Here is a 12,299-nt window from a genome sequence, read left to right as displayed (position 1 = left end):
TTACATAAAAAATGCCTTTTCTGCCTCTTTTAGCACTTAAAGAGATAATGCCTTATACCAATTCTCATTTCATTCATGATAATGCCTTCCATGGATATGTCATGCTAATAAGCTAATTGATGTTTCTTCTTCTTTGAAACTATTCTAATATTCACACACAAAAATAAACATTGTCCTGTCTTACATTATGTTGTTTTTTGTTTATTCTCACCAATTAGAGTGAAAGCTCCTTAACATGTGTGTCTTGTCTTGTCTTGTATTCATGCACAGTGCCCCATAAAAGGTTTGGAAGGTTACATTTATTAGGGAGTTAATGTTATGTTCAAAGAGCTTCACTGAATGTGCAGGAAGGGAGAGGATTTGCTTAATTAAGCCTCCTAGATCATTTTTTTAAATAGTGACACATTTAGAGTTTCATACATTTATTTTAACAATATCCTTTTCCAGTTCAGTGTTAAAGTTATATTTCAGTACATACACTGTACAGATACAATGTATTTTTGAAATTGATTCATGCCTCCTAGAGATTTTGCTTAAGCTTCTGCCCTGTTCACAGGTATAGGACGACCCATTATTAACTAACACGAGTTCTCATGACTGTGATGAAGAAGGGCATCAGACCTTTTGGAATGGGCATTAAATAATCCTTCACTTTTCCTAGAACTTAGATGGGATGAGTAGCTCTCTCCAATTGTTAGAATCAAAGAATGCCTCGGCTAGTTAACCTGTTTTGGGTTCAGAACTTTCTCTAAGTCAGTTTATTTCTATTCAGTTCAGTAAACATTTTTTATCAAACACTTATGCAACAATGCATAAAGAGGAGGTGTATTAAGGCAACAATTAAATGCTTTCTATCTTCAAGGAGTTATTCTAAAGGGGGAAGGAAGGAGTATAGCATCTTGAGCATTTTTAGTAAATGCAAAGTAGATATAAAATGAGAGGATGTGTAACATAATGGATAGAGAGAGGTCCATCATGGATGGAGGAAAGGGAACAGAAACAGAGAGAACATCTTAAATTGTGTCTTAAAGAGTCAGATTGGGAGGGGTAGCTGCCTTTTTGAAGGTTGGTCATCATTAAGTTGATATCATTCCTTAGGTAGTAGGCATACAGAAAAAATTCTTCAAGTTAGAAGGGACCTTAGAGATTGTCTAGTCCTATACCTTCATTTTTCCAATGAGGAAACGGAGACCCAGAGAGGGGATGTGATAATACAAACCTTGGGTAGACTGGTCCTTACTAGCCCTTTGGAAAGCAGATGGGGACTCCTTTATTGCTGGGTTTTCCTGAAGAAAGGGTCTAGTATCCATGTCAGTAGCAGCATTCTAGAACCATCCTCTATGAACCTTCTTGCTACCTTTAATATTAGTCCTTCAGAAGGATCACAGAAACTGTGAGGAAAAAAACACACACACTCTAAATTGAACTTGGAACAATAGTCCTTATAACCAAGAACTAACTCTCACCAGCCTCGCACTCTTGTGCTTAGCTGAGCCATGGAGCAGATGTCTTATGTTTTCTTGTGTCCCCGGGGCATATATGTTGGTGGTCGGGAGAGCCTATAATGTGCACACACTAAAAAAAAACCAGGTGGGGGGCAGCTGGGTGGTGCAGTGGAAAGAACTTCAGCCCTGAAGTCAGGAGGTCCTGAGTTCAAATCACTTCTGGCTGAGGGACCCTGGGCAGTCACTTAACCCCTATTGTCTCAGCTAAGAAAAAAAAAGACTGGTTGGGTTGATGTTCCGGTCCATGAGTGACGTTACTTACTTTTCTCCTTGCAGATGCCAGCATGTCTCCTGATACCATGAAACAGAGCCATTGGTGTAATGTTGCTTACTGGGAGCATCGGACCCGAGTGGGCCGCCTCTATACGGTGTATGAACAGTCCGTCAGCATCTTCTATGACCTACCTCAAGGAAATGGCTTCTGCCTGGGACAGCTCAACCTGGAGCACCGGAGCGAGACAGTCAGGAGGACCCGCAACAAGATTGGCTATGGCATTTTCCTCAGCAAGGAGCCCGACGGCGTGTGGGCATACAACCGGGGCGAGCACCCCATCTTTGTCAACTCCCCAACACTGGACATTCCTAGCTGTCGGACCCTGATCGTGCGCAAGGTGATGCCGGGGTACTCCATCAAGGTGTTTGACTTCGAGAAGTCTTGCCTCCTGCAGCAGCACGCCACAGAACTGGATTACGCTGACGGTCCCTATGATCCCAACAGCGTGCGGATCAGTTTTGCCAAGGGCTGGGGCCCCTGCTACTCCAGACAGTTCATCACCTCTTGCCCTTGTTGGCTTGAGATCTTACTCAGCAACAACAGATAACAATTGGCCTCCAGCAGGAAAAGCTAAGTCAAGGAAGAGCCCCTGGGAGGGAGACAGAAAAAAAAGACAAAAATCCCACAGACTACCCCAAATATCATCTACCTAGATTTAATATAAAGTTTTATATATTATATGGAAATATATATTATACTTGTAATGATGGAGTCATTTTACAATGTAATTATTTATGTATGGTGCAATGTGTATATGGACAAAGAAATGAAAACGCACTTTGGCTTATATATAATTCTTTCAATACAGATTTTTAAAAAAAAAAATGATACAGCAGAACTAGGTAAAAAACCTGGGTTTGGTGTATGGTTTTTGAAATATTATTAATACCCAGACAAAAAGCTAATACCAGTCACTCATTGATAATAAAGTATTCGCATTATAAATTTTCTGTCTTTTTTTTTTTTTTTTTTTTCTTAAGAAGGAAGGACAAAAGTTGATAGGTAGTGGGATGTTATGCAGAGAGCACTGAAATTTAAAGGATGAGAACCCATGGATATAAAGTCCATTCCTAAAAAGTCATATAATTTCTCTGAATCTTCTTTTCCTCTATTGTTAAATGAGAAATTTGCACTAGATAATTTTTTGAAGGGTCCCTATCAACTCAAAATGCTATGATAAAATACGTTATCATATCAGTAGGATTCTGATCAATTCAGTGAAAACACTGAATTTAGAAGCTTCTGTTAATTTTTTTGAATAGGGGGATAAAAACTAAAAATGATGATATACACTAACATTTATATGCACTTTAAATTTACAAAGCAATTTTAAAATCTCTCATTTGATCCTTAAAACAGCTCTGCTATTATTATTCCCATTTTGCAGTTGGGAAAACTGATGAAGCAGACAGGAATTCAGCTACTTATCCAAATTCACACAGCTAGTGTCTGAAGTCAGATTTGAACTTAGTAATTACTGACTTAAAATACAGCACTCTATCTACTGGTCCACCTCCTCTGAGGAGAGTAGTAGAACTTAAAATCAGACTAGAACAAAGGAGACTCTTGAGTTTCCTCCTCAGTGAGGGTATGGAATGGAGAAGAAAACATGATATCTGTCCTTAGAGAACTATCTATTGAATATATAAATGTCCATAAAATTTACATAAAATATGGAATTGGAGATCCATAAAACTAATCATAGTTAAGTTTCCCCTTTGTAAAACTTCTTTTTTATACCAATCTTTCCATTTCATCTCTAAAGGACTCTGGAGTGAAGAATGAGCTGATAGATAGCATTCACTTAATCTGTAGATAGCTGTGGAAACACCTAATTTCCCTGGGAGTTATTCTTGACATCTACAGCAAAAAGGCCAAAGGCTGACCCTCTGACCAGACTGAAGCTACATTTCATCCATTGTAATTTCTTGGGTATCAGAGTATGTTAGCTCCTCTCTATATTGTCTATGGCTCCTTTAGAAAGAATATAATAGGGATGGCTTGGGGACTTCCAAAAACAAGACAATAAACTTTGTGGATCAGGTCTAAGAATAGGAATCAGTTGTCCTATATTTTCCCATCAAACATTGTTATCAGCATAAAGGTAAGTGTGCTAATCTGGGAGCCAGGGTAATCCATGCCTGAATTTTCCCTTACCATGAAGTGAATGAATACTGAGTTGTACCTTCCTTGCCCCTTTAACTCTCAGGATTTTTAGGATGCAAAGCAAGGTCAGAATATGGAGTGATCATGGTTGGTCATGGGAATGAAAAGCTGCTATGGGCATTTTGAGTATTCTAGTTCTAGATACTCTCTCTGGATCTATTCGCTACATCTTAATTTTCTTTACTTTCCCAAATAGTAGAAAATATAACCTCTAAAGAATAACTGGCAAGTGTCAAAGCCTAGATCACCAGTTTAGCTGGATGATGAAGCACATATAAATTTGCTAACCCACTCTGATACTAAGATTGTAGACGTCAAGCATCAAGTAAAATGCTTTAAAACCTGGGATGTGGCAGTGAGAAAGATTTTAGCAGTGATCTTGTCCAATCTGCCAGTCATTGCTTCCATTTTCTGAAAAGGCAAAGGAAGAAACAGGATCCAACTACGTTCCTGGAGTATTTATTACCACCCTACAGTTTCTTCTTATGGACTATTAGATTCCTCAGTGTGCCTTAGAGAAAGCCAATTGAGATCAGCATGAATGTCATCATGTCTGGTTCTTGTTTAGTCAACCAGAGTTTTAGCCAAATGAGAGGAGGCCTTGGGCAATAGTCACACCAGCTATACCTAACTTGCTTTCACAAGTCACCACAACTTCCTCCGAGTAGCTTTTTGGAGTTGAGATTGAGTCCACATGCCTGGCACCCAGTCTTGTATTTTGCTTCCAAGGAAGGCAGTTGTAAAGATGATGGCAAAAAGGGGAAGCACTTGGTTTGGGATTTGTAGCTTGAATTGGAAGACCACAGCGTCTTTTGGGGCAGCTAAGTTGGACCATGGATACAGCGCTGGACCTGGAGTTAGGAAGATTTATCTTCCTGAGTTCAAATTTATCCCCACTCTCCAACTAGCTGTGTGATCCTAGGTAAGTCACAGCAACCTATCCCAATGTCTTTGCCAAGAATACTCCAAATGGACTCACAAAGTATTAGATACGACTGAAAAATGACTGAACAGGAGTCTTGTTTGAAATTAAAAGAAGGCAGATCATAGCTCAAAAAAGGGAAAATTTTTAAAATAAAAATTAGAGCTTTTCAGCAATGGCTGCATAGTCTGTCATAAAAGTAGTGAGTGTGCCGTTTTTTGTTCAGTCACTTTTCATTCATATTTGGTGACTCCATTTAGTGTTTTCTTGGAACAGATACTGGAGTGGTTTACCATTTTCTTCTTCAGTTAATCATTGCAAATATTAAAGCAAAGGCTCAATACTATAAGTTAAAGGTGCTGACCTGCATTGGTAACAGGGAATTTCCTCACCTGGGAGTTCCTGGTACCAAATAAAATCACAGCTCCAAGCCTTATCCCTGGTAAAGTAGTCCTGTTGACCATTATCAGATAATATGAGAATTCCTATCACAATTAGAAGATTAACACAGATGACTTCAAAAGTCTTAAGAGTTGAAAGAATGGATCTAGATTTTTTGTTCTTCAGTATGCTCTAGATGTTTATCCTGCCCACTCAAATTTCCTACTTTCCCCTCCAGTTTTTAATGTTTTATTGTTCTAATGTTCTAGAATCCACTGGATTCTAGGTGATGAACAAAAACAATCTTTGGAAATCCAAACATAATTTATTGAGAAAGGAAATAATTGATAAATGGTGGGGGAATTAGGAGAAGAGAAACAAATATAGAGAGATGGAGCACATATAAATATGTGCATATATCTATATTATAACTATATATGTACCTATATGAGTATGTATGTGAGTACATATTATGACTCTAAGTGTATAGAATGGAGTCTGGAGCACTTCAGATTCCTCATTTGCAAAAAAAGATGGATGATAACACCTATCTCTCAGGGTTATGAGAATTAAATGAGATAATAATTATAAAGTGCTTAGCACAGTCCCTGGAACGTAGTAGATACTACATAAATGTTAGCCTTGTTAAAAAACCTGTAGATACACAAAAAACAAAGTAAAAAAGCATGTAGATACACAGATACACATACATATATGAGGTATATATGTATGTCTATGTACTGTGTGTGTATGTATATATAAAAAAAGTATTGTGCCATCAATTTGGGTATCTGTTTTCTTTACCTAGGAAATTGATTTTGTCCTAAACACTCATTCTTAGATGGTGATAGGGTCTTCCTGGATAAAATTTTCCCTTTTCAAAGAAACTTAAGTATCCAAAGTCAACAAAGATAATGGTATGGAGAGGCTGTGCATCCTTCTAGTTCCTCCACTGAAGTTATGTACAGGCTGCAGTCCTTTCTTGTCCAGTTTCATTATTTGTAAATCAAAGGATTGAAATGCTTGATATTTGTAGTCCTTTCCAGCTCCAGAGATTGAATTGTTACTGTCTTGATCACAAAAGTCACAGATTTCAGAATTAGGAGAGCACTCAAAGGTTTTTCAATCCTGAACTGAAACATTTAGCTGGTAAGTCAATGTTTAGATTTTGATTGAGGACTTCAAGCGCAGGTGGTGATGAGCTAATCCCCTTCCAAGACAACTTATTAGACTTAGAGACAGCATTAATTATTAGGAAGATTTTTTTCCCTATATCAACCCAAAATCTACTTCTTTCCAACTTCCAAACAACTGTTTCTAACTCTGCCCTTTGTGGTCAAAAGAGGATATCTAGTCCCATTTTTGCGTGACAGCTATCATTTCTCCCATAAATCTTTTCAAATTAAATATCTAACTGAAACTCTGGCAATGCATCATCCTGACTGTCCTCTTTTGAGCACTAGTTTGTCAGTAGTCCTCCTAAAGTGAGGTGACTGGAAACGGATTCTTTTGTATGCTTGTACTCTAGATGTGGACTGACAAGGGAAGATTGCAATCACATCCTTTGTTCCAGCCTGTTTTCCCCCTACTATAACCTAAGATGACACTGTCTGTTTCTTTCTTTTTTTTTTTTTTTTTACTGTAATGTCACAGATTTTGATTTATGTTGAACTTGTAGCTTGCTAAAATCTTCAGTTATTTTTCATAATAGTTCTTTGCCATATTATCACCATTAAATTTCATTGTTGATTACACTGTAGCTATTATTCTAGGGCCAGGCATGAACAAATTATGATCCATGAACATTTTTTGAATTTTAAAATACAACAAAACTTTATTTTAAAACCTCAAAATCATTCTTAGCTTACTAATTGTACAAAAATAGTCAACAGACGGGATTTGGCTTATGATCCATAGTTTGCTCTATAATATCTAGGCCATCGAGATCTTTTTGAATCTTGATTGTTACTTAATGTATTTGCTGTTCCTCTTAGTTTTATGACATTTACACATTTTATGCTTTCCTCTAATTCATTGATAAAAATATTTAATAGAATGGGCCCATGAATAGATCCCTGGGACTCTCCACTAAAGATATCCTTCAAAGTTGATCTTTATACATCAATGACTACTCTTTGGAGAGGTAGATGGCACAGTGGATAGAATGCCAGACCTGGAGTCACAACCAGTGACAGACAGTCACTTAATAGTTGTGTGATCCAGGGCAAGTTAATGTTTGCCTCAGTTCTTCATCAGTAAAATGATCTAGAGAAGGAAATGGCAAACCATTTCAATATCTTTGCCAAGAAAATCCTGAATAGGGTCATGAAAAGTCAGACATAACTAGAAAGGACTGAACAATGACTACTCTTTCAGCCTTGTCATTAACCAGTTCCAAATAAAGCTGGCTGTACTATCAGTTATCAATCAACCTAGGATTTGTTAAGCAGTTACTCTGTTTCAATCTCTGTGCTGGTGCTTAGGATAAAAGGACCAAAAAAGGGAAAATAATTCCTTTCTTAATCTCTGAAAATTTAGCAATAAAGACTGTCAAATGCTTTACTGAAAATCAGGTATTCAGGGGCCATATATTATCATGATCTGCAAGTCCAGTAACCTTGTCAAAAAAAGATGATTTAACCTCTTTTTGAATGTCTAAAATCCATTGCTGTTTCTACTTAAAATTTTTTTTAATTGTATGTCAGAAATCATGAACAATTCAATTCACATAGAGTCAGAAAATGGGAACTAGACATGAAAACTTTAATCCATTTTATATAGCTTATTCATATATGCTTTCAATTCAATACGGTAACTGACTGTGCCCTGCAGTATAATTTTCTCTCCTCTCTTTAGAATAGATTTTAAATGTTTCATTGATGTTATTTGCTTTCTTCTCTTCTTTCCCCCCTCACTTTCACAACTTCTTCCTCATCACCATTAATACTTCCCGTAGCCACTAAATTTGTGTTGTATTCTTGAGAAAGACATGCTAGTTACATCTTTGTGCTGACTGCTTTCCTGAATAGATGTTAACAAACTTTTTTTATGGGGGAGGAGAAGTCAGGATTAAGTGACTTGCTCAAAATCACACAGCTGTGAGGTTGGAATTGAACTCAGGACTTCCAGACTCCAGGTTAAGGATCTATTCACTGTGCTACCTAGCTATCTTGACAAATCATCTTTAAAAGTTTTCATTAAGTTCATGTATCAGTTATATTTGGTCTCCTAAAAACTCCTTTTGGTGCTTCTTATGGATTTTTTGATACCATATTATGTTATCAACAATCTTAGTAGAAATCCAAAACTGGATTATTGCTTACTGAAGTCTGAAGATAGAAAGAAATTCATAGATTTAAAGTTGGAAGGAATGTAGAAGTCATCAACCCCTTCGTTTTGCAAATGAGGTCCATGGAACTAAATGACTTTGGTTAGTAAGGATCAGAGCCAGAATTTGAACTTGGATTCTGTGATGCTAAATTCAGCAGTCTTTCTACTTTGCCCTTCTTCCTCCTTACATCACACCTAACCCTAATTGTCTTTATATGGGTGTCAGTGATTTGAACTTTAATTTAGTTACTCAGCTTAGGAACACACCTGCCTAGAAATGGGTTCTATTTTCTACCCTTGGGGAAACAGTCCCATTAGAAAATTATTAACTATTTTGTTTTGTTAGGATTACTAAGTTAGTAATCCTAACATTGTTTTGTTTTATTTTTGTTTGTTTATTTTTAACAGTATTTTATTTTGTCCAATTACATGTAAAGACAATTTTTAATTGATGCAAAGTGAAATGAGCAGAACTAGGAAAACATAACACAGTTAACAACATTGTATGATAATCAACTATGATTGACTCAGCTCTTCTCAGCAATACAATTATCCAAGATAAATATAAAGGACTCATGAAAGAAAATGCTATCCATAATCAGATAAAGAACTAATGAATTCTGAATGCAGATAAAATATATTTTTTCACTTACCTTATACCTTCTTGTGTTTTTTTTTCTTTTGATCTATTTCTTCTTCCACAGCTGTGACTAATTTGGAAACCATTTTTAAAAGAAGAGAGGGGAGGGAAGAAAAAAGAATTAGGAACTCAAAATCTTGTAAAAATGAATGCTAAAAATGTTCTTGACATGTAGTAAAGAAAAATACTATTTAAAAAGATAACTTTTAACATTCTTTCTTAAAAATAGAACAGTACTTGATTTTTTGTTTCGTTGATTGTCCAGACTTAAGAAACTAGTAGAAAACATGTTAATAATGAAGAGTAAACTTAAAAGTATGATATAACACACTGCTCACCCTGAGAGCCAGTTGTAAAACATTTACCAATATATCACTTTATTAACATTCATTTTTTCTTTTTTGAAATTTAATAGTAGTATTTTATTTTCCAAAAATATATAAATGTAGTTTTCAACATTCAGTTTCTTTTATTAAAGCTTTTTATTTTTCAAAACATATGCGTGGACAATACTTCAACATTAGCCCTTGCAAAACCCTGTGTTCCAATCCCCCCTTCACCCATGCTCTCTCCTAGATGGCAAGTAGTCCAATGTATGTTAAACATGGTAGAAATATATTAGCATTCATTTTTATAGCTTTTTATTTACAAGATATATGCATGGATAATTGTTCAGCATTGACAATTGCAAAATCTTTTGTTCCAACTTTTCCCCTCCTTCCCTTTACCCCTTTCCCCAGATGGCAGGTTGACCAATACATGTAAAATATGTTAAAGTATAAGTTAAATACAATATATGTATACATGTCCAAACAGTTATTTTGCTGTACAAAAAAGAATCGGACTTTGACATAGTGTACAATTAGCCTGTGAAAGAAATCAAAAGTTAGCATTCATTTTAAATAAGATTTTGAATTTCTAATTTTCTCTCTCTCTCCTCTCTGTGTAATTTTATAAAAACCTATTTCCATATTGTACATGTTGTGTAAGAAGAAACAGTTTGCAAAAAAAAATTGTAGTTTGTAAAAGGAAAAAAACACACACACACAAAATAAATGAAAATATTAAGCTTCAATGTGCATTCAGACTCCATCGGTTCTTTCTCTGGAAGTGGATACCATTTCCCATCATGAGTCTCAGAGAACTGTCTCAGAATTTGTATTTCTGAGAATAGCCAAGTCAGTCATGGTTGATCTTTGGACAGTACTGAAAAGCTAGACTCTTGGAAGTTTGGAACACTAAAGCCAAGAAAGTCCCTATGTCATCTTGATCCAAATCGCTCATTTTAGAGATGAAGGTACTGGGGGGGTGAGAGTGGAAAGGACTTGTATAGGATATTGCAAGTGAAGTGGCAAGTCTAGTTAAGCTAGACTCATCTTCCTTTCTCCCTGGCTCTCCACATCCTTCTCTCCTTGCCCGCTCCCTCTTTTACACATCCCCCCTTTAATGGCGCCCTACTTGTAAAACTGCTTTCGTGGTTTCCCCCAGACCACCCAGAGCTCCCTATGACTCAGGCGCAGGAAGCTCAAGAAACAATGTAAATAAGTTAGAGTGATTTCCAGAAGTGGGACCTGGAGAAAAGTTACTGAGAACTCGGATTCCCTCTTGGCCCTTGAGGAAGTGAGGTGGGGGTGGGTGGCTGGGAGGATTTGTGTGTGGTGCAGGGAGGCTGGGCTCCTTGGCTGCCCAGTCTGAGGACAGGATGTTGTTCAAACTCCTGAGGAAGCCTCTCAGTACAGGCTGAGACCCGGTCTTTGCACGACTGTCTCTTATAGTCAACAAGCATTTATTAAGCACCTACTATGTGTCAGATATCATGCTAAGGGCTAGGATACAAGGAAATGCAGAAAATAGTTTTTGTTCTTTCAAGAAGCTCACAGTCTTCCACCTTTCTCACTCAGAGAGAGAAGAGATACATCAAAAGTACTAAGAAAAAAGTTAATATTACAAAGGAATAAAAGAGTCAGAGGGTGAATATCCCTGCAAATTCTAGCTTGGGGGGGTTGATGGTCTAGATTGGTGGTAATAGTTATAACAACAACAATAATGGCAGTTAACATTTTTACATGTGTGTGGGGGGGTATAAAACATGTGTGTATTTTATGTGTATATATGTGTGTGCATATATTATACATAATTACATACTATATAATGTATTGTAATGAGTAATATATTGTATACATTACATATGTATGTGTATATATTATATATGTGCATATATATCTATATGTATTTATTTTGCTTTAAGATTTGCAAAGTACTTTATGTAGATCATTGCATTTTGTAAGTCCCTAATTTACTTGAGCTCAGAAGTTGATAATGCCTAAGAAATCCAGGACTTGAGGCTTCCCACGATGTATAGAACACTGGTTAAGACTCAGACCTTCTGAAATAACATATGTAAAATTCTTTGCAAACTTTAAAGTGCTATAGAAATTTTCCCATTATTTATTTATTTATATGTAAATATAATATATTTATATATAAATTATATGTATTTATAACATTTATATGTAAATATAATATATTTATATATAAATTATATGTATTTATAACATTTATATATAAATATATATTTATAATATAATATTTATTGTTGTTATTATTATTTTCAGTCCCACCATTCAACTGACCAAGTCATTCCCTAAGCTTCAGTTTCCCCTTTGTGAAATGAAACTAGACTAGACACACATTTTTGCAGACTGTGTTCTATAATATCTTGGTATGGGGGAGGGTTGTGAATGAATGATGACATTGCAGGAAAACTTTGATGCTAGTAATGTTTCCTCATTTGTGATACTTTCTGATCTTGACAAAATATTTAATTCCCTGGGCCTCAGTTCCTTCATTTGTAAAATGAGGGATTTGGCCTAGATGTTCTCTGGAGTTCCTTTTGGTTCTATGAAAATCCTTGTTCTATGAAATATGAAATACTGTATTATCAAAAAAATCTGTTACACGGAGCCATTTTTAATATAAAATATACTTGATTTAGGACAGTGAGGTGACCCAATGGATACAAGACCAGACTTGGAATCAAATAGAACCTCAGATATTTATTTGCTAGCTTTGTGACACTGG

General features: G+C 36.1%; 1 protein-coding gene across 1 annotated transcript in view; it reads left to right on the top strand.

Moving 5' to 3' along the window:
- The window catches only part of SMAD6 (SMAD family member 6), a 104,597-nt gene extending 101,873 nt beyond the window's left edge, over positions 1-2,724 (top strand). The window contains exon 4 of the mRNA XM_074294739.1: positions 1,782-2,724. Coding sequence (XP_074150840.1) covers positions 1,782-2,326 — 545 coding nt within the window. The 3' untranslated portion in view covers positions 2,327-2,724. The remainder of the gene's footprint in view (positions 1-1,781) is intronic.
- The last annotated feature ends 9,575 nt before the right edge of the window (positions 2,725-12,299 follow it).

This window comes from Sminthopsis crassicaudata, chromosome 2, assembly GCF_048593235.1.
Source record: "Sminthopsis crassicaudata isolate SCR6 chromosome 2, ASM4859323v1, whole genome shotgun sequence".
NCBI lineage: Eukaryota > Metazoa > Chordata > Mammalia > Dasyuromorphia > Dasyuridae > Sminthopsis > Sminthopsis crassicaudata.
Note: the sequence above shows the minus strand (reverse complement) of the source record. Positions and strands in the feature narration are given on the sequence as shown.